A 25,787-nucleotide genomic window follows, 5' to 3' on the forward strand; every position below is an offset into this window, starting at 1 on the left:
TCTGGTGTGATTAAACCTGTAAGCAAATTCTTCAATCTTTCCCCCTCAATTTTTGCTTAGAGCTTTCTTACTGTTTCTCCATAACAGTAAATCATGTTTAAAACGGGCAATTAAGAATGCCTCTAATTTATAAGAATTCCTCCGGCCTGGCCCACAAAAGACAACATTTCAGGTTACATACAAAACAACTATATTTTTTGAGGAAGGTTCTTACTCCATGGCGGCTGGTACTGACAGCATACTCTATGAATTTGGACACCACATCCTGTCATTAAACTGTCTACCCCCTTGGATTTATCTATGGTACTTCTCTTTTAAAACCATTTAAATTTATGACCAGCAGCCTTTCTGCTGGCAGCAAATTCCACAGTTACCTAGGTGTAGTATTTCTTTTGTTCATCCTGAATCTCTCCATATTTAGTGTTAATTGATGATTATGAGTTCCAACATGTGTATGAGACATAAATTTCTGTTTATTCACATATCCTTATTATGCACGGTTTAATCTGTAAAAAGTCATTATTCAGAGATCTTTTGTGGAAGGAGGAAAAACAGTAGTTGGTAATCATGGAAAAATACAAATAAAAGCCATGTTGAAGAAATTGTTCAACATTTTTTGTTAATTAGATGGAGCAACCATCCAATTAAAATGCTCACTGACCTTATTGGGGCTTAAAAGTAAGAAACCTCTCAACCCTAATAAAATAACCCGAACCAATTTTATAAGGATTTCTATTTATCTTCTGATAATCTTATCTGCATGCAGCAGATCTGATCTCATGTCCTCAGTAGGCCCCCTGCATGCGCCCTTGCCGACTACCATCCCCTCCCACACCTCCGATCCACAAAGCCAGAAATATTGAGGAATTCTGAGCTACAGTACTGAAACTTTGTTTAAAAGGCTTCCTACCAGGTTAAGTTTCAGATGTTCTGACCACTTACAAAATGTCAGTTATAAAATAGGCTGAAGGAAATGTTACACCTATTTATTGCTCGGTTTAGTCATTGCCCTATCATCTCAAAACTACGTTCAAAATATTAAGTTGATTGATTAAGTAAGCACTAAATTATTTGAATGAGCGCCTATGATTAAGGCATCAGGATAGAAACTGGGAGACAGGAAGTTCCAGTCCCATCTTAGGCACAAAGCCAACCTAGGCTTCCCCCAAAAGCACGAGGCAGAGTCCTAAACCACTTTTATTAAACGAATGTGAGTTACTCTCACTCACATTCAGCAAAGGCCTGGCAAACAGTCTTTCAAAGGAATATTTAAGACTACAGACCTTATCTCTATCTTGGAAAGCTGCCATGTAAATATTTTTCAAATGAGGTGCTGTGCAAGGAAAGATTGGGCACAGAGTCTCTGAGATTCATGGACAGATCTTCACACTCCTAAAACAAATCTAACGACTGACTAAACGAATTGTTTCCCACAAAAGCCCACTCCCCTTTCGTTCCTCTTTTATTTCCTATGGGAGGGATCAATCATCTTCCACCTGTGACTTTACTCCCAAGTCTACCCTGATTTTGGAGTTGTTCTTTTCTTCTGGCAGCTCTGCGCATACGCACACTGGGAACAGGCTCTAGCTGTTCCTCTGCCTCACTGCTGTCTATCTCCGTAGGCACCTGATCACTGCCAGACAGCCTTGGCCCCATCTCTGCTGCCAATGCAGAGCCCTTGTTCGAGCCTTCCCCAGCCTCTAGGACTGGCCCATGGTCCTCCCCAACCTCTTCACTGTCCGACTCTGCTGCCAGCTCCACTGGCTGCTGGCGGGCCACAATATTGGGGGATCTTAAGCTAGTCGCTTTCTCTCACCCCTGGGAAGGAGGCATTGGCAAACCACTTCTGAAAAACCTTGCCAAAAAAACCCTTATCCAGGCAGCCTCCAAGAATTGGACACGACTGAACAGAAGATAAAAGTACGAACTGCACTGTTAGTGACTAACTGTTAAAAATGTATGAAAGTAACTTTACTGGCTTGCATTGGTAACATACCACCAAGTATGAAGTTCATAACATTTTTAGTGATGATCTTCTGGAATTTTCTCTGATTTTTATCACTTTCAGTTTTCAAGTTTGGCCTTTGAAGACTTTTGTTAAGGAGAATATCAGTCCATTAAGTTGATGTTGGAAGAAATATCCATCTGGTTCAGTTCCAAGCTGGGAGAAATGCACTGGAGACCAAATGGAGGCTGGGGGCTGATTGGAAAGAGGGCCCATTTATTGATGAAGCAGAAGCACATGGTTCTGGGCAGCTGACCACATGGAGTTGAGAGGGAGGGAGTTTTTATATCTTCTCTTGGGCTTTGCACTTGAGCTTCCTGTTCCTGTGCAAGAACATGTATTCTATTGGCTGTTGTAGGGGTCCCAACTAGCTCTGTAGATTGTCTGAGAAGTTTGATTGGTTGAAGTTTGGACGCTGATCCAATGTCCTTAGAAGATTGTGCAATGTAGTGAGCTCTGCTGCTAGTGGGTTAATCCTATTATGTCCTGAAGGGTCATGTCTTAATCCTTTCATCCTGGATCTGAAGATCTTTTGTTTTGTAGATAGGCTGGCCCAGTCTTTCTCAATGGGCACAACAATCTGCTGGGGGTGGTGGGGAGATTGAGTCTGCTTTCTTTCTTTTAAGAAAAACATGTTTGTCCACTTCCCATCCTGGGAAATATAATATTCTGCCTTTTGATATTTCTCAAAATATTTCATTCTTCTAGGAGAGGAGTGGGTGCTAACTTTCTACACTGAGTTTATTTTTCCATATTTTTAATGGAATGTTTTAAACTTGTTTTATCATTATGCTGCTGATTTCAATATTGCGTTAACTGTATTATTATTTTTTACAATCGAATCGGCTTTAGATAATTTTATTTTACAATTTAAGTGATAAATCGGTTTTCCTAAATTGAAAATATAGATTTAATCTTGCCTATTCTTTTGGCTACGTTTACGTATGTCCCTTTATTGAAGGGAAAATAATCATCTGAAAAGACATACAATGGAGATCATGCTATGCATTATAATGAATGCCTTTACTTATCCACTTATTTCCCCGGAGGTTAATTCTGAACCTTAATTCTCTTTTTGACTAAAGTCCCAAACCTCATTATTAGTGCAAACAAGTTCTTGGCTCTGGTTTTCTGATTTAATGGGTTCCTCTGTGACTTGCCCTACTACTCATTGGAGAAAAGGAGGATATGGAAAGGAGTGACAGTAATTATTCAATTGCATGATTGTGTGCTAGACAAGCTGTTTATTTTTGTTAATTTTCAACAGCCAGGCCTGTCAGCATTCAGGAAGGGGATACAAAGGTTATTTGGAGGTGAGAGAGCAGTATGACTTTTTCATTGCAATGGTCAAACCCACTGTCAAGCTTTAGGATTGCGTGTGTTTGCTTCTTGTAGCTTTAAATGCTTCAGATATGTAGGAGCAACTGCTTATTTTGAATTGCAACTTGCCTATGTGCTTCTTTAATCAAAGAAATAATACTGAATGGACATCGTTGAATTGTTTTGTTAATCTTATCTTATAAAAATGCATGTTCTTCCCTGGGGCCAACATATTACGTATGTTCTTTTCAATCATATGTTAATTGTTAATTTGGTTTTTTTAAAAAAAAAAATATTGTTCGTCGCACAATCAGCCAGATGTTCAGACTGGATTTGGCATTTTTGTCCAACTATTGAGTCCTTCCCAAGGACCTGGGATAGGCATTATTATTATTATGTTTATGTGTATTTATTTATTTATTTTGTCAACCATGTATAAGATAACAGATATAAGTATAAACATAATTATCAATATAGGAAACGGATATGAATAAGGGGGCACAGTAGGACAGGGATGGTAGCAGTATGGGTTTCTACTGGTTTGGACTGGTTCGGCCAAACCGGTAGTGCTTTGGCAGCCCGGGTTGCTGGAATCGGCAGTGACCTAGGCCTGCCACACCCTCAGCCGGTTGCCTGGTCTCTTCTCCCCTCACTGGCATGTTTGTGCACATGCCCAGAACAGTTTTTTTGTAAACCACAGCAACATGTGGCGGGTGGGCGCGGAAGCAAAGTGAGCAGTGAGCATGCAAAATTTTTGTGTGCGTGCAAAATAACCTTTATAGCAATAGCAATAGCAGTAGACTTATATACCGCTTCATAGGCCTTTCAGGTCTCTCTAAGCGGTTTACAGAGAGTCAGCATATTGCCCCCAACAATCTGGGTCCTCATTTTACCCACCTCGGAAGGATGGAAGGCTGAGTCAACCCTGAGCCGGTGAGATTTGAACCGCTGACCTGCTGATCTAGCAGTAGCCTGCAGTGCTGCTTTTAACCACTGCGCCACCTTGGCTCAGCGAACCAGTAGTAAACCGGTTAGGAACCCACCACTGGACGTTTCTGCACACCCCTTAGGAATGGGGTGAGGTCAACAGTAAACAGTTAAGGTTAAAGTTATGGGGATTTGAAGATGTAACAACAGAGTCAGGTAGAGCATTCCAGGCATTGACCCCTCTGTTGCTGAAGTTGTATTTTCTGCAATCGTGTTTGGAGCTGTTTACCTTGAGTTTGTATCTATTGTTTCCCCATGTATTATTCAGTTGAAGCTGAAGTAGACATTGAAGGTAGGACATTGAGGCAGATAATTTTGTGTACTACGCTCAGGTCAGACCAAAGGCGGCATAGTTCTAAGTTGTCTAAGCCCAAATTTTGAAGCCTGGTGACATAAGGTATACTGTTGCGAGCTGAGGAGTGGAGGACTCTTCTCGTGAAATATCTTTGTACTCACTTGATTGTATTAAAGTCTGATATGCAGTGCGGGTTCCAGACAGATGAGCTGTATCCAAGAATAGGTCTAGCAAAGGTTTTATATGCTCTAGATTGCAATACAATATTACCTAGTTTGCAATACAATATTACAATATTATTATACACTACAGTGTGAAATCACAGCTGCCAGTCCTTTGGCAGCTGATATTGGCTTTCATGTTCATCAAGGTCTTTCCCAAAATCTAGACTATTGTAATGTATCGGTCTGACTGTTTGGATCTAAGTGTTGGCCCAACTCAAGACTGTTTCTGTTACTCGGCACAGTATGCCAATGAATTAACACAGGATAGAAAAAAATAGCATTTAAACACTTTATTTCTGCATAGAACCAAATGTCCCACTGGGGACCAAAGTCCAAATCAAATGTGCCAAAATACATCCTGGTACAGACTTTTATACTGTTTTGAAATAAAACAATTTTATGGGCACATGTAAGCAGGTTCCTTACACAACTGCTCACTAAAATCCTACCGTGTGTAAGGCTGCATTTCATTAACTAAGCTCTACATCTCTGGATATGCTTTTTAATTTACTAATGATAAAAGTTTATCCCACTTCCACACATCCTGCCCAGATGTCATTAACCACACAATTTAAGCTAAATGTTACGCTACCTTCCTGTACCCTAATAACGGGCCTACTTTCAAAGTTTTTAAGCATGATAGCAAGACCGCATTTCTCTAGGTTTGCAAGATCCTATCTCATTATTTTAAGCAACAGTTCTAACTTGTGGTTTCCACTGGTGAGCAGCTGTGTTTATCTAATCTTGACAGCAAATCTTAACAGTATTTATCAAGGGCACAAATAGAATAAATAATATAGAATAGTTGTAACAGCGACGGATTCATGACTTATTTGTAAAAGCTATTTATAATTTGTTTACAGATTAATAGATTCATAGACCAATCCCCAGGCCCTCACAAGCAGTGTGGCCTTTTGTATGGAAATGTTGTCAATATATAGATTTTCCACGTGCCATCCAAGCCTTTTTGGTAAGGCACCCAGTGTACCGATGACCAGTGGGACCATCATTGTTGGCTTATACCATAAATTTCAATTTTCAGATTTTGATTCTTTATTTCTAATTCTTTTTCTTTTATTCCTTCCAGAGTTGTTTGGATACTGAGATGGGGAGCATATAAATTTAATAAAAATAAATTAATTAAAAATACTCTGCTGTCTCATGATGGTGGAAGCATGGTGGCTCAGTGGTTAAGATGTTGGATTTGTCAGCTGGAAAGACGGCAGCGCAGGTTCAAGACCCAAGCGCCACGTGAGGGAATGAGCTCTTTGATCCAGGGCCTGCCAACCTCGCAGTTTGAAAGCATGCAAATGCAAGTAGATAAATAGGTACCACTTTGGTGGGAAGGTAACAGCACTCCACATGATATCATGCTGGCCACATGATTGTGGAAATGTCTTTGGATAGTACTGGCTCAATGGCTTTGAAACAGAGATGAGCACCGCTCCTAAAGTCAGCAATGACTTAACAAGTAAAATCTGTAGGGATTCCTTTTTTAAAAAACTATTTCCTGATATTGCCACATCAATTATCCATACTTTCTTCTTTTCAACCACAATTAAATCTTGTGACTTATGCACTATATCAATTTGTACTTGGAAATATTTTAACCTGCTCATTTTCAACTACTTTTTCAACTACATGTTCCCACCAATTTTTCTATTACTAACAAGTGATATTTTTCAAAGTTGTTCGGTGAATCATTTTGATGACAGTGTATGATATGTTATTTCTTCTACTTTTTGCACAATCTGCACTTTGAGTCATTTCATGATTTTTCCCCCCCAGTTCTGGTCTTGATTGCATTCGTTTGAATAGCTTGCTCTTGAGCAGCCAAAAATCAAGCCTTCGCTTTCTTTTTTTTTATAGTCCAATTGTAAAACCTTACCAGATTTCATCTTCCCTTCAAACTTATTATTGTTCATCATATAGTCAGCCAGATGGCATTTTTGTCCACCTATTAAATCTTTTCCAAGGACCTGGGTTAGGCAGATGTAGATGTTTGGTAGTTTACAGATATCACCGCAAGATGTAAGCTATTCTAAGTAAAGCTACCTTTTGCAATTGACTGAATTTTTCAATGACAATGGTGTTCAAGTGATGCTCCAATTGTTTTGGGATTGCACCCAAAGTATCTAGTATTGTTGTTGTTATTATTATTATTTGAAATTAATTGGTTGCCTAACTCTAATAATTTAATAACATTTGTCCATAGATGGAGTAGAGAATAATAAAAATACGATATAAAATACGAATGAAATAGTAATTGTAACAAAATGTTAATGACACAAACATTATTTAAGCTGCTTAATTGTCTAAAAGTCCTTAAAAAAAAAATCTAAGTTCAACATATTCTCCAAAAAGCCTTAAGAATGAGAGTCAAGGTCTTTACAGAACCGATCAAGTTAGTAGATATTTTCTTAATGACATATTTGGAACATAGCCAGTTTTAATAACATGGTTTCAAGGAAAAAGGCATTCTTGAAATGGAAAATGAGTGACAGGTTGTTACTTCAATAAAGCATATTACAAGATGTAAACAAAGTATTTTTTTTAAAAAAATGCAACTTCGGGAATGTCCGAAAAAACCATATAGTAAATCTTTTGTGAAAGGGATTCTTATGAAGTTTGCAAACATTCAGAAGAAAAACCATAAGACATAAATTACAGTTGGTATAATAAAAAAGAATTAGAACAAATTTATAAAACTAATCCAAAGTCCAAAGACAGGTTGTGAGAGAACTGAATAAACGGAATTAGACTTATTAAAAATGAAAGAATTCCAAAAGATGATAAAATGCATCATTTTGAGTATGTAAAACAGGAAAAAAATGGTATATCAAATTAGAAAAGGAAAGGAAAAGAAAAAAGGCAATAATAGTAATAAGGAAAGGGAACAAATTGTTATATATGAAATTGGAAATCATGGAAAACTTGTAAAATTAAGAAGAAAAACCTATATTCCTATATTCCTAGCACAATATTGACAAAGAAGGTTTGGATACATATATCAATGATCCAGTTTCCAAGAATTTAGTAAACAAAACAACATAAACAATAGGAAAATCCAAGAGACTAAAGAAGCAATAAAAATAAAATAAAACCAACAAAGCTGTAAGATGCACATGGAATGACAACCCAATATTAAAAAAACATTTTGTTTCTCATCCAAGAAGCTTTTTCAGTTCTGCCTGACTGCTGGGGGAATGGAAGGTTTTATATTCTTTGCAGGCATATGGTTGTTAGTTACCTGAGATTTACCTGAAATACGAGTAAAAGAGGCCCATCTATGTTAAAATTGAATGGCCCTCCCACAACAGAGGGGGAGAAGTACAGCATTATTAAGGTGACCAGACGTCCCGCATCTGGCGGGACAGGGACGCCTTTTCATAATTTTTCCCACGTCCCGGGGAAAAACCCCACTTTATTTTGGGGCTCGCTTGCTCCCCCGCCCATCAGCTGCCGCTAGCTCGCTCGCTCGTTCCCCCATCTATTTCTAAAAATCTAAGCCAGCCCAGCCTGCCGCTCACTGATTGGCCTGGACTCTAGACTCTAGCCAATCAGTGAGCTGGCTGGGATGGAAAACTTTAAGCACGCACGCGGCGTGCTTAAAGTTTTCCATCCCAGCCAGCTCACTGATTGGCTGGAGTCCGCTTAGCACGCCGTGTGAGTCGCAGGAGTCTCCATTTCATTTTGCCTTCGCTTCGCGGCCGTTTGCTTTGTTTTGCTGCTTCAGCTTCACTGGTGGGTAATTGGTGGGAGTTAGTACCCTGCGCGGGGTTAGTGAAACAGCCACCACCGCCCTCCTCCCCTTCCCGGTGTGCGAGAAAGGCGCCCGCTCGCCAGCCCGCCCACCCTTGGGCTCCGGGGGCAGCACCTTCCCAGCACTGCCGCTGCCGCGCTGGTTGCTTCACGCCCCTCCCACCCCTCTGCCTCCTCAGACCTCCATGCAAGAGCGGCAGAGCGAATGAGCGGCCACGGCTGTCGTTGCTTTTAAATGAGGCTCCGCTCGCTGCTCATCCCGCTCCTTCAGGGCCGGCAAGCGCCAAAATAAAGCTGAATCCTTTTGAGATAGGACGGGCATGATTGGCAACGGCGGAGGCCGTGCCAGTGCTTCCCAGGTCGCGCCGTCCCCTCTCAAAAGGATTCCGCTCGGCCACCGTTTCCTCCTCTTCTTCTTCCTCCTCCTCCTCCCCGTCCAAGGCCCTCAGCAGCAGCAGCCGCCGCCGACCTTGCGCGGCGGTCCTTGGGGGCACTGCAGAAGCCCTGCCAAAGCGCCCCTTTCCTGGCTCGGCGGCTGCAGGGGACCACGCCGCCGCTTCTTCTTCCTCCTCCTCCTCCTCCTCCTGCCTGTCCAAGGCCCACAGCAGCAGCTGCCATCGCCGACAACCTCACGCAACGGTCCTTGGGGGCGCTGCGGAAGCCCTGCCAAAGCGCCCCTTTCCCGGCTCAGCGGCTGTAGGGGACCGCACCGCTGCTTCTTCTTCCTCCTCCTCCTCCTGCCTGCCAAGGCCCTCAGCAGCAGCAGCCGCCGACCTCGCGTGGCGGTCCTTGGGGGCGCTGCGGAAGCCCTGCCTAAGCGCCCCCTTCCCGGCTCAGCGGCTGCAGGGGACCGCACCGCCGCTTCTTCTTCCTCCTCCTCCTCCTGCCCGTCAAAGGCCCTCAGCAGCAGTAGCAGCAGCTGCCGACCTCGCGCGGCGGTCCTTGGGTGGCTGCGGAAGCCCTGCCAAAGCGCCCTTTCCCGGCTTGGGGGCTGTAGGGGACCGCGCCACCGCTTCTTCTTCCTCCTCCTCCTCCTGCCCGTCCAAGGTCCTCAGCAGCAGCAGCAGCCGACGACGACCTTGCGCGGCGGTCCTTGGAGGCGCTGCGGAAGCCCTGCCAAAGCGCCCCTTTCCCGGCTCGGCGGCTGCAGGGGACTGCACCGCCACTTCTTCTTCTTCCCCACCCTTCCCAGTTAGCTTGCTTGAAGCTCCGAGGAGGCGGGAGGAGGGTCGCGGGAGTGGAAGTGGGGGCAGGTCTCTCCGGCCGAGAAGGGCTGAGAGGCTGCCGGACCCTTTCGCAGGAAAGCTAACTTTTCTTGGCAAAATCCTGCCCCCCCCCGCGTGGGTGAGTGGTCGGCTGTCCTCTTCACGTAAGCTGCCTGGAGTTACCTGTGTGTGAGGTAGGCTGCCTTATGCATTTGTGTGTGTACGCTGGAGAGAGAGTGAAAAAGAGAGGGAGAAATAATTATATTAATTAGATAGATCAGTGTTTCTCCACCTTGGAGACTTGAAAGTGTGTGGACTTCAACTCCCAGAAAGGAAGTTGGGAGAAAGGAAGAAAGGAGGAGAGAATGAAAGGAAGATGGGGGAAAGAAGAAAGAGGTAAGGAGAGGAGGATGGAAAGGAGAGAAAGAGGAGGAGAGAGGGTAGAAAGGGGAAGAGGAAGAGCAGGAGTAGGAGAAAGGTACGGGAAGAAGGAAGGGGAAGAAGAGGAGGAAGGAAGAAAGTAGAGAAGGAAGAGAGGGTGAAAAGAAAGAAGTAAGGAGGGGAGGATGGAAAGGAGAGAAAGAGGAGGAGAGAGGGTAGGAAGGGGATGAGGAAGAGCAGGAGTAGGAGAAAGGTACAGGAAGAAGGAAGGGAAAGGAGAGCAGGAAGGAAGAAAGTAGAGAAGGGAGGAAGGGAGAAAAGAAAGGGAAAATAAGGTGGTGTTATAACAGGAGGAAGGGATGGTAAACAAAGCAACCCAAACTGTATATTATAATCTATTAAATGAAATAATAAATGTATAAGAATGATAAATGTTAAAACACTTGTAACCAAACGACATGCTATATGTGATGATGGTTTTTTTTATTGTTGTGGGTATGTGTCGTTTATGTAACAAAAAAAAATAAAAAAAATAATTTTTTTTAAAAAGGTGGAGAAACACTGAGATAGATGGTAATGAGATGAGGGAGGGAGAGGGAGAGAGAAAGAGAGAGACCATAACTAGATAGACAGATAAGCAGGCAGATAGACGGATGGATAGGGAGAAAGAGAGAGAGATAGGTAGACAAGCAGATAGATGGATGGAGAAAGAGAGGGGGAAAGAGGGAGAGGGATACCATAACTAGATAGGCACGCATATAGACAGACAGACGGATGGATGGATAGAGAGAGAGAGGGGATGTGTATAATTAAGGTGACCAGACGTAACTAGCGAGGCCGCAGGCTGGCAGTAACCGCCGCGGCCTAGCTCCCCCCCCCGGTCAATGGTGTCCCTCTTTACCAATCTGAAAATCTGGTCACCTTAAGCATTATCTATCTCTAGTCTACAACACAGTCCTTTCAACAGTTCCAAGAAGGTTCCACACCATTTGCACTGGAGAACCAGTAGCGGAAATTTTGAGTAGTTTGGAGAACCGGCAAATACTACCTCTGGCTGGCCCCGGAGTGGGGAGGGAATGGAGATAACGCAATATCCTTCTCCTGGAGTGGGGAGGGAATGGAGATTACGCAATATCCTTCCTCTGGAGTGGGGAGGGAATGGAGATTTTGCAGTATCCTTCCCCTACCATGTTCACCAAGTCACGCCCACAGAACCAGTAGTAAAAAAAATGACTTTCACCACTGGTTAGAATTAAGAAGTTTCGTAGATGAAAAGTGGAAAAATCATGGAAATGCACATAGTTATAAACCAATAATTAAGAGCAGCATTGTATATACATCATAGTGACATAGCTCAAAGTAGGCTAGGACTTTTCTCTTATTAGTAACATTCCTCCTTACTTAAAAAAACCTACCTGGATCTTGTCCATCTCCTTAATGGTCAAACATTCCTGAGCAGGAAGACAGTTCTGGTCTGGTTTAAATAGTTGTCATCTCTGCCAAACAAAGCAGTTCAACTCCATACCAATAGATACAAGGTGTCCTGATCATAACAAATAGTTAATCAGGACATAAATAAAATTGATCTAAATGAAGTTTAGCCTAGACTTACAGTAAAGCAGTGGTGGTTTCCGGATCCCATTGCAACCGGTACGGTGCAACGGAGCCGGGCATCCACCATATGAATGCGTGCAGCACACATGCACACATGCGCAGCACATGTATGTGTACTTACCACCCGTGACGCCTCCGCGACGCTTCAGCTGCTCAGCGGAGCGTCACACAGGCCCGTGTGCTCTGTGCGCGGAAGCCCCAAACAGCTCAAATACAGGTAAGGAGCGTGGGTGGGTGGGCCCTCCAGAGCACTGTACCAGAATGGTACCTGATGCTCCTGGCAGGCACCGGTATGCCTGTACCGGGGCGTACCGGTTGTATCCCACCACTGCAGTAAAGGTAGTATTGATAGGGATGAAAATGGTATTAAATAACCACTTGTACTATGTAGGGCCATAACTAATTGATTCCTATGACACAATGGGATAAATAACCATAGCAATAGCAATAGCAATAGCAGTAGACTTATATACCGCTTCATAGGGCTTTCAGCCCTCTCTAAGCGGTTTACAGAGAGTCAGCATATCGCCCCCAACAATCTGGGTTCTCATTTTACCCACCTCGGAAGGATGGAAGGCTGAGTCAACCCTGAGCCGGTGAGATTTGAACCGCTGAACTGCTGATCTAGCAGTAGCCTGCAGTGCTGCATTTAACCACTGCGCCACCTCGGCTCTCAACCATGGCCTGCTATCTTATGTTTCACAAAAGAGTGTTAACAGTGGGATCTGAGCAAGCAAGCAGTATATCCTTGTGAACGCAAAGGACTGACAAAAATGGCAGCTGGACAGAATAATCTAGGCAGATAACTCTTAGTGGGATCCAAAGGATTTTGCAAGCCCTGGACCCAAAAATCAGGCCTGGTAGGCATAAGAGTGCAAAAGTTGGCTTGAAACGCAACATTAAGAAAACTAAAATCATGGCATCTGGCCCTCTCAATTCCTGTCAAATAGATGGGGAAGAAATGGAGGTAGTGACAGATTTTATTTTCCTAGGCTCCTAGATCACCACAGATGGGGATTGCAGTCAAGAAATTAAAAGATGCTTGCTCCTGGGGAGGAAAGCTATGGCAAATCTAGGCAGCATACTAAAAAGGAGAGACATCACCCTGCCAACAAAAGTCAAGGCTATGGTTTTCCCAGTTGCAATGTATGGCTGTGAAAGTTGGAACATAAGAAAGGCTGAGCACCAAAGAATTGAGGCCTTTGAACTATGGTGCTGGAGAAGACTCCTGCGAGTCCCTTGGACTGCAAGGCGATCAAAGCGGTCAGTCCTAGAGGCGATCAACCCTGACTGCTCTTTAGAAGGCCAGATCCTGAAGATGAAACTCAAATACTTTGGCCACCTAATGAGGAGGAAGGATTCACTGGAGAAGAGCCTAATGCTGGGAAACATTGAGGGCAAAAGAAGAAGGGGATGACAGAGAATGAGGTGGCTGGATGGAATCACTGAAGCAGTAGGCGTGAGCTTAAATGGATTCCCAAGGATGGTAGAGGACAGGCCTGGAGGAACATTGTCCATGGTGTCATGATGGGTCAGACACGACTTCGCAACTAACAATAACAAAAGCATGTGCTTATAATACATTAGCAAACACACTAATAATAGAAAGAGGGATGGGAAGTGAGCAATACAAGGCTTGCAAGACCTTTCCTGCTGATTTGGCAAACACAGAAGAAACAGTTGGGGAGGGACTTGCTAAACAAAAGAGTTGATGGAAGCCTCAGGCTATTTCTCAAACTGTAGGCCCAATTACAACAGAAGCAAGAACAAATGCGTTAAATAATGCTTAGACAAAGAGAATTCTCTATCTAGAGTGAGCACTCTGCTTTTAAAAAAAAAATATACGGAGCCTTCAAGAACATAGACTATAATCAAAACATCCCCGGCCAGTTTGAGTTGTCAGCTGACCAGAATAAACCATGAACTGCTTCTTAGAAAGGTAGCTCTAACTTTTGACAATAATTTATTGTTGCAAGATGCAGGTTTTTAAACCACTATTTCTTCGATTAAATTATGTATTAACTTTTGGGGCCCTATAAAATGTAGGTTTTTTTTCCTCTCTTGTTGCCAACTATGGAACTGTTCAGAATGCCTCACTAGACATATTTAATAATATGTGCGTGTATGTATGTGTTGCCGAGGCAGATACAGTACTGAAAAAGGAAATGCTACACATTTATTTATTGAGAAAATTTATATGGCCGCCCAACTCATTCACAGTAATTCCAGGTAGCTTACAAAAATAAAACCTCAATACAAAAGCCAATAATCCTCCTCTGGCAACAACAATCAAAATAGCCACTTGGTGGTTCTATATTTCCCTGGGGTGTCCAGGCCTGTTGGCAGAACCAAGGCCTTTAAAAAGAGGAACAAAGTGAGGGCCAATCCACAGGGTTCCTGTTCCTGTTGTGGCCCACCAGCTTTCACTAGAGCTGGCGGCAGACTCTGACAATGAGGAGGATAGCAATAGCAATAGCAATAGCAGTAGACTTATATACCGCTTCATAGGCCTTTCAGGCCTCTCTAAGCGGTTTACAGAGAGTCAGCATATTGCCCCCAACAATCTGGGTCCTCATTTTACCCACCTCGGAAGGATGGAAGGCTGAGTCAACCCTGAGCCGGTGAGATTTGAACCGCTGACCTGCTGATCTAGCAGTAGCCTGCAGTGCTGCATTTAACCACTGCGCCACCTTGGCGGGGTGGGTTCTGGCAGGCACTACCGCCGGTTCGCTTCTGTGTGCACATGCGTAGTGCAATTAGAATTGTTCTGCGCATGCACAGAAGTGAAAAACAAGATGGCAGCAACTAAGGCGCCACCCGAGGAATCGGTTCTGGGGCGTGGCAAGCCTGGATCGCTGCCAGTTCCAGTGACCCCGGTTGCCAAACTACTATAAGTTCGGCCGAACTGGTCCGAACCTGTAGGAACCCACCACTGGGTTGTGGAGGAACTTGAGCCAGTCTGGGAAGGCTCTGATGGATGATCTGGGTTGGACACACAGATAGAGCCAGGGCCGTCCAACTTTTCTCAGCCACCAGAGAGGCAGCTGCCTTTGGAGGCTGATATGAGTGAGGAGGAAGAACAGCTGGGGCTTGTTCCAGATGCATGTATGTGCAGAGCTGTTAGGAGAGATGAACAATGGAGGACAAGGAGTCGACTCGGGAGGCAAAGCACACATGGACACTGAATGGCCCCTTCCTGGCTGGGTAATTAATAAAAGGAAAGGGGGAGTGGTTGTCATAGGAGACAACAGTTCGTATTTCTGAAGATTTTGGTCATTGTGTTTCGTGCCACAGAGACTGCTTGCCACAACTTAATTTGCAGCCTTTCGGTTGGGAGCTCACAGCCTTGCAATTATTGCAAGGAACTGATAAGGTCTGTTAACTGCAGTTAACAGGATTATTGCCTGGACTTTTCGGTTGGTGAATGCAATTGATTCACAAGAGGTAAATAAAGAGGGGGTTTCCTGACAAGGGGTCTGTTTCTTGCTTCTGCTAAGACTGGGTCAGAACAGTTCCAGAGAGGGAGAGAGCCCCCACAGAGAAGGCCCATCCAGAACACTCAGGCTGACGGGGCCTGCAGCATGCCTCCTCTGCAGGTGTGGGTTGGACAGGCCAATCCTATTGGGATGAGAAATATTTGCTTCACATTCATTTGGCACTCATACATTCTTGATCTTCTCCCTTCTTGTTCCACAGCATCCAGTTCTTTACCACACTATTGTCCCTGCATTTAACTTGCAAGCACAGCTAATCCTGTTAATGACTAGAACAATCCTGGTCTAGCTTTTAAGTGCTTCTTGCCTTGATGACTAGGCTGGAGCCAAGTAGCAGAGTGACCCGCTTCTCCTCTCTTCAGTCATTTCTTGAAAATATGTAATTTTATTTTAAATGCTTTTACTCAATTATACATTTTAAACATTAGGTGATCTTTTCCTTGAAGTGGCAGAGTCACCTTAGTTTGTTGTTATTAATCGCAAAGTTGTGTTCGACTTATCGCGACCCGATGGACAACGTTCCTCCAGGCCTTCCTGTCCTCTACCATCCTCTGGAGTCCATGTAAGCTCATGCCTACTGCTTCGGTGACTTCATCCAGCCACCTCATTCTCTGTCGTCCCCTTCTTCTTTTGCCTCTGTCTTCTCCAGCATGAGGCTCTTCTCCAATGAGTCCTTCCTTCTCATTAGGTGGCCAAAGTACTTGAGTTTCATCTTCAGGATCTGGCCTTCTAAAGAGCAGTCAGGGTTGATCTCCTCTAGGACCGATCGACTTGATCGCCTTGCAGTCCAAGGGAGTCTTCTCCAGCACCATAGTTCAAAGGCCTCAATTCTTGGGCGCTCAGCCTTTCTTATGCTCCAACTTTCACAGCCATACATTGCAACTGGGAAAACCGTAGCCTTGCCTAGACACACTTTTGTTGGCAGGGTGAGATCTCTGCTTTTTAGTATGCTGTCTACATTTGCCATAGCTTTCCTCCCCAGGAGCAAGCGTCTTTTAATTTCTTGGCTTGTTTGTTTGTTTGTTTGTTGGATTTATATGCCGCCCTTCTCCCAAAGGACTCAGGGCGGCGTACAACATTTAAAAAAACCACCACATATTACGAAAGTTAAAAAGAAAATTAGATAGAGTATCCAAAAACAAACCCAATTAATATTAACAATAACATTTTAAAAATTAGATTAAAATTAACAATTAAATCAATCATTTATTTTATTTTGTTCAGGCCAGGCCGGCTTGCTGAAAAAGCCAATTTTTTAGCTGCCGTCACATTAGGTGATATTAAAAAAGAAAATGCTTCCATTTTTCATCTTTGAGCTCTTTGAATTTTCTTGGTTTTGCTACTCTGTCTTTTAACCTAGCAAAATACTGAAACACATGACTTCCACTCATTGGTTTTTTTCCCCCCTAGTCGATTTCTCTTGAAGAGATGCTCGGAATATCTTGCGATTGTCTTAGTTTATAGCTGTGCAGATAATTAACTGTGGAGGTGTGGGAAGGAAATCAAACCTTTCTTGTAAAAATCAGACAGTTTCCCTTGTTTCTCAGGCAAGGGTGACCCACACTCATTTCCAGGAAAAAGCAACAAAAGGCAATAAACATGACAAAGAGGTTGAAATTGGCCAAAGGTGGTAGCTCATTCAGGTAAAATGGCCAGAGATTCTGCCCATTAATAAACAAAATTTCCTTCTTTCATGAAATTGCCATTGCTTTTTATAATGCTAATTAGTGGAGAGGGAAATTAGCAAAAAAATAAAGCTCAGCAGGGAAACTGACCTCAGAGGTTACCTAATCTAGAGTGCCCCCTTTTGGAGAACCGATCAATTACACTTTTTAAGCATTCCTAACAAGAAAAATGCAGCAGCCACATGTTATGCAGGCTTGGACAAGGTATACAAGGAAAGGAGAATGGAGGGATAAGTCAACCATTTCATGATCAGATGAAAGGATGTCTTGTTGAATTGCTGAGTTCATGAACATTTGCCATCTCTGCTAAGTGCAATTTCCTGCCTCATTATGCATAAAAGGTTGTGCCTTTGTATTCCTCTTTGGAAAGGATCCAGAGGGAGAGTCTGTGTATTCTTGGCTCCTGGGAACAACTGCTAGCCAATGGGTCAATCAAACAGAGTTGAATTGAAGCATTTTTCTTCCACACCTGGAGGGGATGGTGGTGTCTGCCAAATAGGTATGACATTCCTGCCGAAGATGAGCCCTGTTGCACTTTCCTTCACTTCCTTTCCCTTGTTCCCAGGGTACCCAACGAGCAAAGTTCCCAGGTAGGGAGAAAAAAATTAAAATATATGTTTACTTTACAGAATACAAGCCAATTAATAATCATGGCCATTCAATGTATAGAACAGTTCTGTTTAATTGAAGTAGCATTGCTTATAATAACTCTGAAAGATAGGTCAATATTATTTATTGGAATAGATGGGTATAATATAATAGCCTGCCAAAAGCTGTAACTCCATCACTATATATAGAGTAGAGTAGAGTAGAATAGAATAGAATAGAATAGAATTCTTTATTGGCCAAGTATGATTGGACAAGGAATTTGTTTTTGGTGCATATGCTCTCAATGTATATAAAGAAAAATAAAATAGAATACATTCATCAAGAATCATAAGATACACCACTTAGTGATAGTCATAGGTTACTAATAAGCAATCAAGTTATACTAGGAAACAAAACAATATAAATTTTAAAGATACAGGCAAAGTAAAGATATAGTCATAAGTGGAAAGAGATAGGTAATAGGCAAGAGATAGGTACTAGAAAAGAAGAGAAGAATAATAGTAATTCAGTCTTAGTAAATAATTTGACAGTGTTGTGGGAATTAGTTGTTTAGCAGAGTGATGGCATTTGGGGAAAAAAACTGTCCTTGTGTCTAGTTGTTCTGGTGTGCAGTACCCTATAGCCGTGATGGCAAACAGATGGCACGCAGAGCCATATTTGCTGGCAGGGCAGCCCTCAGCCTTCCCGAACTTCTGCTTGGGCCATTTTTCGCACAGGGGGTGTCGCATGCGCATGCAGGGGAGGGAGGTCGTAAGCGCATGCACAGGTGGATGGGCATGTGTACGTGCGCAATAGGTAAATACAGAACCACCAAGTGGGTGGTTTTGGTGCACCTTTAGAAAAAGGTTAGCCATCACTGCTCTATAGCATCATTTTGAGGGTACAAGTTGAAACAAATTATGTCCAGGATGTGAGGGGTCAGTAGATATTGTAGATACGTATGTAGATATAGTCGAGAAGGTCAAGTGGAAATGATGTGGCTACAATACCTTTGGCAATTTGGTGGACAGGTAATCCTCAATGTACGACCACAGTTGAACCCCAAAATTCTGTTGCTAAGTGAGACATTTGTTAAATGAATTTTGCCCCATTTTCTTGTCACAGTTGTTAAGTTAGGAAGGCAGTTGTAAAGCGAATCTGGCTTCCCCACTGACTTTGCTTGTCAGACGGTTGAAAAAGAAAACATGGGAACACTGCACGATAATAAATATGAGCTGGCTGCTAAGTGCCTGAATTTTGATCAAGTGACCATGGGATACAGCAATGGTTGTAAATTGAAAAGTGGTCATCAGCCACTTTTTTCAATGCCATTGTAACTTTGAATGGTCATTAAATGAACAGTTGTTAGTCAAGGACTATCGGTATTGATTAATCACCATGCTAGAAATGAGGAGACCCTGAAACCTTGGGTAGAAAGCCAGCTGGAGACCTTGGGCCACTTACTTTCAGCCATAGGAAAGAATATTTAGGAATTGTTAGGAATATAATTCTAACCATTAGGTTGGCAATATATAAATCATGTAACAATGGTGTAACTGTTTCTTTAAACCATACTGTAAAATGTGATTGGTTGCTGTGTTCCTGAATCGGTCATAAGAAGGAGCCAGAATGTCTGTTAGCTCTCTCTCTGTTTCGTTAGATGCTGGGCTGATCTGATCTGAGTGTCGTGAGCTATTGTAAGTTTTGCAACTGTTAGCAAACCTTGATTACTGGACTGGATTATATGATACTGGACTATGTTATTTGGATTATCCTTTAACTGAAAGACGTTGATGACTGACTGAATTATCCATGTATGACTTGGACTGTTTGATGGACTTTGATACCTCTATTTCCACAAAAGTAAAAGCCTATTTAAACTGCAGTGTCCCTGTATGCTGGTTTGTGTGTTCTCCAACACAACTCTCACAACGCTTCGCTGAATGTACTCGCTCTCACAACGGGGAGCTTACCTAACAGACAACCACTTCCAAAAATGTTGCCAAGAAAAAATTAGGGACTTGTTTGCTTCATAGGCACTCCCACAAACACTTGAAATTTTGCTACCAAATTGTAACAGGAAATCAAACATTATTCGTGCCATGACTACATACAAGGGAAAAGTTAAGCTTGCAGCTATTTTTCCTCTTTTGCATGTATTGATTTAATTCAGTGATGTAATAAATAGTTGTTGTTGTTTGTTGCGAAGTTGTGTCCGACCCATCGCAACCCCATGGATAATATTCCTCCAGGCCTTCCTGTCCACTACCATCCTCTGGAGTCCATTTAAGCTCACACCTACTGCTTCAGTGACGCCATCCAGCCACCTCATTCTCTGTCGTCCCCTTCTTCTTTTGCCCTCAATCTTTCCCTGAATTAGGCTCTTCTCCAATGTGTCCTTCCTTCTCATTAGGAGGCCAGAGTATTTGAGTTTCCTCTTCAGGATCTGGCCTTCTAAAGAGCAGTCAGGGTTGATCTCCTCTAGGACTGACCAGTTTGATCGCCTTGCAGTCCAAGGGACTCGCAGGAGTCTTCTCCAGCACCATAATTCAAAGGCCTCAGCCTCAGTCTTTCTTATGGCCCAACCTTCAGAGCCATACATTGCAACTGGGAGAACCGTAGCCATAATAAATAGTAGCATTGGAAATTGTATTTTGATTATATATTTCAAACAGATTTTGATTGTGTCTTTTTCGTTTCTTTCTTTCTTTGAATGGTTAAATGGAAATGAGAAACTAATATGTTGAATTGTTTTCTGTTTTTCAGAACAATGAAATGGCAGAGTTGCAGAGGATTAGGATGAAAGATGAAATCCGAGAGTATAAATTTAGGGAGGCGCGGCTTCTTCAGGATTACACTGAACTCGAAGAAGAAAACATTACTTTGCAAAAGCTGGTTTCCACACTGAAGCAGAATCAGGTGAGCAGAGGTGGAATTTTCAATAAAAGATTTAAAAACTGGTAATGTCAAATTCTCAGATGCAATTTGTATCCTATTACAATAGAGATGCTGTTTCAGGAAAAATTCAGCAACTATTGTAGGATGAAAATACCCACGTGCCACCCCCCCCTTGCTATCTATTTCACAGGCAAAAGCCTCTCCTAAACCTTCTAACGAGCCCTTTTTGAACAACATTACAAAAAAACCATTTACTGTCTTTTTCGGAGTATAAGATGCACCTTTTTCCCTCAAAAAAGAGGGTGAAAATCTGGGTGCATCTTATACATTGAATATAGCATTTTTGGCCTCCAGAAACCCCACTCCTTTGCAAAAATGGTTGTGCATAGCCTTTAGAAGGCTTCCAGAGTGCTCCTGGGGACTAGGGAGGGCAAAAATGAGCGAAAAACGGGCCCTTTTTTTGCTTGCTTTTGCCCCGCCCAGTCCCCAGGAGTGCTCTACAAGCCTCCTAAAGGCTATGCATGCCGGGTTTTTTGACAAAAAAATGGGCCCGTTTTGGTGAAAAATGAACCATTTTTGGCAGGTCTGCAGAGTGCAAAAACTTTTTTAAAAAATGTGCGTCTTCAAAATCTTGGTGCGTCTTATACTCCGGTGCGTTTTATATTCCGAAAAATATGGTAAAGCCCTTTCATCCTATGTCGGCTAAAACTGACAAAGTGCCTCTCCCCAGGAAGTCAACCTGTGAATCAAAAATCATGAAGCAAAATCTTCTCAAGATAGAAAAATCTCTTAATCACAATACTGGTCCCCCACAATGCCAGACCCTCTCACTCAAATTCCATACCCCATATTATGGTAATCTGCAAGGTGAGAGAAAACATTTCCTACTATCAGACTTCACAAGTCCACAGGACGAACACTTCAGTTGACATATCTGAATAAAACTACCCTTTTCTTCAAGCAGCTGCCCAGCATGTTTATTTTGAACCCACTTACATCTGAACCCAGAACTTTCTGATACTATGTTGACCCTTAAAAAGCATATTTAATAAGGCCAAAATAGGTTTGTACTAGCAATGGATGGAGACAGTTCATTGAATCATACAAAACATAATTCTAAAGGCATCTTACTACAACACCAATATATGTCAATATTACATGAGATTAGCATGGTTATGCTAATATGTATGTATGTATGTATGTATGTATGTATGTATGTATGTATTGAATAAGCACCTCCTGGATGTATATTTTTTAACTCAGAAAACAATATTTAAAGTCATTTCAAAGTAGAAAAGAACAAAAGAATCTGTTCCCTTCATTTCATTCGCAATTTACAAAATGGGGATTCTTTAAGAAACAATAAATTACTCTGCGTCTTCTTGGCTTCAGCACAGCTCAGGTTTCTGAATACAAAATGCATAAGGACTATCAGGACTAGTTTTTGTTATGGTAACTTTCAAAGAACTTTTATGCAGTTTCAGAGCAGGCCCAATGGCTGCCTTATTTCAAAAGCCAAGAGTATGTTGAAGTGATTTGAAATATTCAGTTATAAGATATACAACAAGCACACCTACCACTCATACATATGAACATAACTTATCTAAAGGAAGGAACTATTAAAAGGGAAGGAACTACAGAAGAAGAAGAAGGAAGAAGGAGGAGGAGGAGGAGGAGGGAGGAGGAGGAGGAGATGGATGATGACCTTTATTTTCCACATAGTAGACCAAAGAGACCGCTCCATGATACTGTTGGAAGAAATGTGGGTTCGGCTCCAAGTGGGGAAAAAGACACTGGAGATATGGAGGCTGCTTAGAAAGATGGTTTAATGTTTTAATGGTGGACAGGACCGCATGGCTGGAGGTCCTGGGGAAAAAAGGTGACCACATGCTTCCAGGTGTTGGGTGAAGAAGAAGAAGGGCCGAGGGAGGGGCTTGCTGGGCTTTTTATAATCTGTTCGGCCCCACCTATTTGTTTCCTGTTCCTGTGTAAGAAATGTATTCTGATTGGTTGTCAGACTCACATGGGGCCATGCAGGGGCAACCCTCTAGGCTGAGTTTTGAGTTCAGGTTTGGTTGAGTTCTCAGATGCCATGTGGTCAGTTGAGTAAAGGGCCAATATTATCATGCCTTAATCCCATCCCCCTGGAGCTGAAGGGGATAACCCTTTTATTATGTAAAGTGGACTAGCTCAGGCTTTAATGGCTCATTGACAAAAGGTGGGGGCAGGAAGCTGCAGGGAGAGTTACTTTGTCTTTTTGAAACACCTTTCTTCCTTTTCACATCCAGAGAAATATAGGATATTTCATTTTTCTGGGAGAGGGCTGAGTGATAACTTCCTACAATACTTTACAGCTCTCTCTAAGCGCTTTACAGAGTCAGCCTATTGCCCCCAACAATCTGGTTCCTCATTTACCGACCTCAGAAGGATGGAAGGCTGAGTCAACCTTGAGCCAGTCAGGAACGAACTGCTGGCAGTCGGCAGAATTAGGCTACAATACTGCATCCTAACCACTGCATCACCACAGCTCCTTATGCATTCATCTTTATATTTTTGAAATATAAAATGCGGTTCATCTTTCATTCATCTTTTATATTTTTCTCAGTTTAGTTACAGTTGTCCCTGGTAATTCTGACTTCTTATATTCTCACACTTTGTTCTGGCCTAATAAACAAAAGCGGTAACGACTTTTGTTTATTTGTACTAGCCATGCAATTCATTTTGACAAAACGTTTCCTTTAGTTTCTGTTATCAGCCCTGAAGGGTGTTAATTGAGGTGACGTCTGCATTCTTTCACTGTTTTATCCTTCCTCTTTCTCCTTTCTTTCCTTTTGGCTCAGCCAGTCTCAGAAAACACATAGAATAAACCTTAGAGGGAATAGAATGTAAAAAATAAAGGTACTTATGGAGAAGAATGGAGAAAATCTAAATGATTAAGAATTGACAACAACTTGGTGGCACGTCATCGTCATCGTATCAGTTGCAGAGAATACAAAAGCATGTTCTGCTATAAAGAATCAAGAGGCGAAGTCAAAATTAGGCAGCTTTGTAGTTAAAATGCAACAACAAAGGAGAGTGGCCATTTGTCCTTATGCCAGAAAAGGAATTAGGAACTCTCAGCAAGCACTTTTTACAGAGTCCATCCCTGAATATACTCTTCTTCTTTTTTTTTTTGCAGGTGCACATTTCATCACATGAATATCTTTATTAAGACAAGAAATTGTTTACATTCAACTCTAACTCTGTGTTTAAACAAAAATAGTTCTAATTTATCTACTTTATACTAGAGATTTACTTTACTTTTCTTTTTTTTTTTAATTTTATTTTATTTTATCAATTTCATATATACATTCACAATTATATGATCTCATAACTGTTATTAATAATATGTATTTATAACAATTTTCCCCTACTGTTAACAATATACTTGAAGATTGCTTTTTTAACATCCCATAGATCCATCTTATCTTACAACGGTCCTACTTCTTCTTCCCTCCCTCCCTCTTTCCTTCCCTTGTTTCTTCTCTCCTACTCCCCTTCCTTCCCTCCCTCCTTCCCCTTCCCTCCTTCTCTCCTTCCCTCCTTCCTTCCCTCCTTTCTTTTCTCCTCTCCTTCCTTTCCCCCTTCCTTTCCTCCTTCCTTCCCCCTTCCTTCTCTCCTACATTCCCTCCTTCCTTCCCTCCTTTCTTCTCTCCTTCTCTTCTTCCTTCCCTCCTTCCTTCCCTCCTTTCTTCTCTCCTTCTCACCTTCCTTCCCTCCTTCCTTCCCTCCTTGCTTCCCTCCCTCCTTCCCTCCTTCCTACCCCCTTTCTTCTCTTTCTTCTCTCCTTCCTTCCTTCCTCCTCTCCTTCCCCTTCTCTCCTTCCCCTTCCTCCCCTTTACCCTTCCCCTCTTCTTCCCATTCCTCCCCTCTTTCCTACTCTTACATTCCCTCCCATTCTTCCTCTGCCTTTCCCTTTCTCCTATTCCTCTCCTTTCTCCTCTCCTTCCTATCTTTCCTTCTACTCCTCCCTCCATCCACTCTATCCGTTGTTGTGTTTACATATTCTCCTCTTCAGGGGATGACCTGGTTCTCGCTCTCTTTTTTTTCTTCCCTTATTTGAAAGTTATATAAAAAAGGCAAGATTTACAAAATACAAGATACAAAAATAGATAAAGCTCTTTACATATTTTCATCTCCCATTGCTCATCTCGCCTCTTCTTACGCAAGAATCTTCTTAGTATACACTTTTGGTAGTCCTTTTAAAAATCTGTAATTTAAGCTTTGGCCTGAACAGCACAATTAGAAGCACTTGAACTGTTTTTTTTTGTTTTTTTTTTTAAAAAACCTTCTTCCTATTGATTGTGATGGGTATACTTAAAGGTCAGTTCATTTTACTGAGAAGTGTGCATCATGAAATGGGCTTAATAATGTTCATTTTGGTGACGGGAAAGGTGCAAATCTCAGTTATTCTTACAAGTTATGCTTTATTAGATAAAATATAGTTCTAGAATTGTCATATTGGCAGTGTTGTACTTTATGATTCTTGACGACTGTATCTTGTCTTTTTATGCGCACTGAGAGCATATGCACCAAAGACAAATTCCTTGTGTGTCCAATCACACTTGGCCAATAAAGAATTATATCTTATTCTATTCTATGTACTAATGGAGATAAAATTTAGCACCAGAATTGCCATATATTAGCAGAGATAAAATGTAACAGAAAAACAGAGTTGGAAGGTACCTTGGAGGTCTTCTAGTTCCACCTCCTGCTCAAGCTGGAGACCCTATACCAGGGCTTTCCCAATCTCCGAGCCACAGACCGAAATCAGTCCGTGGGCTGTTAGGAACTGTGTCAAAGAGCTGGAAGTGGCAGGCCGGCGATTGAGGGAAGCTTCATCTGTAGTTGCAGCCACTCCCTAGTGTTAGAATATCACCACATCAGCTCTACCTCTGATCATCAGGCATTATATTCTCCCAGGAGTGTAATCCCTATTGTAAACTGTGCACACAAGTGATCTAGGTTGCGTGTTGATCCTACACGCACACACACCAGGGGTGGGTAGGTGCTGGCATTACTGCCGGTTCGCAAACTGCGCAGTCACTAAAATCCAAAATGGTGGCAGCCAGGCGGCAGCGAGGGAACCAATTTGGGGGCGTGGCAGGCCTGGGTCGCTGCCGTTCTGCAACCCCGACCTGAATTCCACTACTGGTTCGGCCAAATTAGGCCGAACCGGCAGCAACTCCCCTCTCTCCCCCGCCCTCCCTCTCTCTCTCTCTCTCTCTCTCTCCCTCCCTCCCCCCTCCCTCCCTCCCTCCCTCCCTCTCTCTCTCTCTCTCTCTCTCTC

General features: G+C 42.6%; 1 protein-coding gene across 7 annotated transcripts in view; it reads left to right on the top strand.

Annotated features, from left to right (window-relative positions):
- The window catches only part of BICD1 (BICD cargo adaptor 1), a 116,402-nt gene that overhangs the window by 38,285 nt on the left and 52,330 nt on the right, over nt 1-25,787 (top strand). For all 7 annotated transcript variants that reach the window (XM_087722979.1, XM_087722973.1, XM_087722974.1 and 4 more), the window contains exon 3: nt 20,327-20,479. In XM_087722979.1, coding sequence (XP_087579105.1) covers nt 20,327-20,479 — 153 coding nt within the window. The remainder of the gene's footprint in view (nt 1-20,326; nt 20,480-25,787) is intronic.

The sequence above is a fragment of the Thamnophis sirtalis genome, unplaced genomic scaffold (genome assembly GCF_051295495.1).
Source record: "Thamnophis sirtalis isolate CommonGarterSnake01/CBP01778 unplaced genomic scaffold, rThaSir2_p1.2 scaffold_9, whole genome shotgun sequence".
Taxonomy (NCBI): Eukaryota; Metazoa; Chordata; class Lepidosauria; order Squamata; family Natricidae; genus Thamnophis; species Thamnophis sirtalis.